General features: G+C 38.4%; 1 protein-coding gene across 1 annotated transcript; it reads left to right on the forward strand.

Annotated features, from left to right (window-relative positions):
- The first annotated feature begins 451 nt into the window (after positions 1-451).
- On the forward strand, positions 452-1758 carry LOC101894643 (protein CEPU-1-like). Its single transcript, XM_005180114.4, has one exon. The coding sequence runs from the start codon at positions 764-766 to the stop codon at positions 1712-1714; it is 951 nt and encodes a 316-aa protein (XP_005180171.1). The 5' UTR covers positions 452-763; the 3' UTR covers positions 1715-1758.
- Positions 1759-2881: the final 1123 nt, after the last annotated feature.

The raw sequence follows: 2881 nt of genomic DNA on the forward strand, positions 1-2881 counted from the left end.
GAATATGCTGTCTTGGATCTAAAATGCTTAGTTTGAAAAGTTACAAACAAAATGTCAATCTTAATATACCCCACATAGCATGGCGGGAAATCGCAAGCCTAATTGCTTTGAAGATTCCAAAAGTCGATTTTTCCACTTTAGAACCATTAGCCTTTAATAAAATACATTTGGTAATTTGTTTTTTTTTTTTTTAATTTTACTATTTCAGCAAGTTTTGAAAAAAGTTTAATATTATGAAAATTCCATAATAAAACAACAATCTGAAAACCGTAACGCAACACCGTTCGTACTCCACTTACGTCAATCGCCATTCCGCACCCATCTATCTGCTCAAATATTGATTCTTTATATAATTAACGAATGAAAAAAACATAACCATCGTGTGGCATCAACAAAATGACACGAGCTCCAGTGCGCATGTCCGGCCAGAAAAAGTCGTATTATACACTCGCATACACACACAGTAGTAGTCAGGCTGGGACAACAAGAAACGAACGGCAAGGAAGTCCATCGCTAGAATTGGAAAAAATACGAAAAAGAAAAGTGTTCTTTCTGGGCTGTAGATTTTTATATTTTTGTGAGTGCAGAGATTTTTTGCAAAAAATATTTTCTAAAGAAAATACACCAGTGACCTCCAGTGCACAAAGAAATAAATAAGAAAAAATCAATAGAAAACGTTGAAAATCGAGAAAAAGAAACGACGCGACAAACTCTTCCGCAGAAATGTTAAATTTCTAAAATCGAAAGTTTCGGTTTGGCTATAATGATGTTCATACGCATTCTATTAGCAGCAATATTATTGTACAAAGGAATTGAGTGCCAATACAAAAGCATGGAAAGCGATTTCAATATCAACCACAACGACCATCAACATCACGATGCCATTGTTATGCCGAATGGCCATAACAATAATGGTGGACTGGCGTACGATGCCAGCAATGGCAATCACAACAGCAACAACAACAATAATAATGGCGATATGTACAAACAAGCCAATAAACCCCTGGACCGGGGACCATATTTCGATACCTCGGCGACAAAGAATGTCACCTCGCTGGTAGGGCGAACGGCCCATCTCAATTGTCGCATCAAGAACCTGGGCAACAAGACGGTCTCCTGGATCCGACACCGGGACCTGCATTTACTGACGGTCGCTGAGACCACCTACACATCGGACCAACGTTTTACTTCGATTTTCAACAAGGCCACGGATGACTGGTCGCTGCAAATCAAATACCCTCAGCTAAAGGATACGGGGACATACGAATGCCAAGTGTCAACGACACCGCCAGTCGGTTACACAATGTTGTTTTCCGTGGTGGAGCCGATCACTAGCATACCCGGCGGACCCGATATGTACATCGATGTGGGATCAACAGTGAATTTGACCTGTGTGGTTAGACATCTGCCCGATCCTCCGCACTCGGTGCACTGGACGCACAATAACGAAGAGATTAACTACGACTCGGCCCGGGGCGGGGTGTCGGTGATAACGGAGAAGGGTGACATAACCACCTCACACCTGCTCATACAACGTGCCACCTCCGCTGACTCTGGAATGTATACCTGCCTGCCGTCGAATGCCAATCCGAAATCGGTGACCGTGCACATACTGCAAGGTGAACATCCCGCCGCCGTTCAGGGCACCCGGAAGATAACCGCGTACGTCATCCACATTCCCATCATCCTGGCGTTCAATCTGTATCTGTTATGACCAATGATGGTGTGGATTTTATAAAAACTAAAATCTCCAACCAATATGCAACCAAACCACAAAAAAACCAAAAAAAATAATATTAATGTAAACTATTAACAATAATCCTAGAGTCCACACAAGCCCCGAATGTGTGTGTGGTGGTGTTTTCTTATTAGGAAAATTGTAATTTTCTTTCGTTTTGAAATAATAATAAAAAAAATAATAATATAAGGATAAAAATATTAAACCAAACCAATTTAACAAAAAAAAATGTATTATTTGCACATCCACATGGGTGGGTGTGTGTGTGTGTACAGGTGCTTGTGTGTGTCGGTGTCTGTGTGAGCATAAAAGGTAAAGTGATTATGGTGAGCATATTCATACATTTCATTTCTCTGAAGTGGCATTAAACGATACGAACAAAAAAAAAAACATATCCTTTGTTCAAAGCCATCGAGAGTAATGGTGGCTCTAAAATTCATTGAGTTCCTGGAATATGGAATTACCCTGCTTTCCATCCTCCTCATCCTCCTCCTGATCCCATTAAGTGATTTACATTTTTCTCCAGAAATATGGTTTTATTGGCCCCCGCACAAACCGAAAAATGGAATAAAAATCCATAATTAAATCAACTATGTGTCGATGTGTGCGTATGAGTGTGTTTGTGCAACTAACTATGTGTTGGTAATAAAAATTATTAATAAACAAGTCTGGGAAATATTCAAATGGCTTTCAAAATGTTGTGAACGACTAAATTCTGTGACATTCATGGAATTGAAAACAGTTTTCTAGGAATTCCAAGCATTCACTTTAGATGAGTGGTTTCTACTGCCTTTGAATTTTATATTTGGAAATTCATTGAAATTCTTTAAATGGTATTTTAAAAATGCAAGTTAATAGGTATTTGAAGCATAAATTAGCTCATGAGTAAATTTATTTGGAATATTAAAAAAGGAAAAAGGGACAATATGTTAGCCAACAAAATTACTTAGAAGAGGTGATTTCAACAAAAAACAAGTAAAAAAGCAATAAGTTTATCGGAGCCTGAATACCCTCCACCATTTAGAACGAATTTGGAAATTTTCAAAAAATAAAATCCTTAAAAAACTCTATTAAAATTTTAAAAATACCGAATATAGCCGTTATATTGGGGTCTATTCGACGTGGACCTACATAGGTATTGCT

The sequence above is a fragment of the Musca domestica genome, unplaced genomic scaffold (genome assembly GCF_030504385.1).
Source record: "Musca domestica strain aabys unplaced genomic scaffold, Musca_domestica.polishedcontigs.V.1.1 36, whole genome shotgun sequence".
In the NCBI taxonomy this organism is placed as follows: Eukaryota; Metazoa; Arthropoda; class Insecta; order Diptera; family Muscidae; genus Musca; species Musca domestica.

Excerpts from the sequence above, each read along its gene's own strand:
- LOC101894643 (XM_005180114.4), top strand. The coding sequence starts at position 764 with ATGATGTTCATACGCATTCTATTAGCAGCAATATTATTGTACAAAGGA.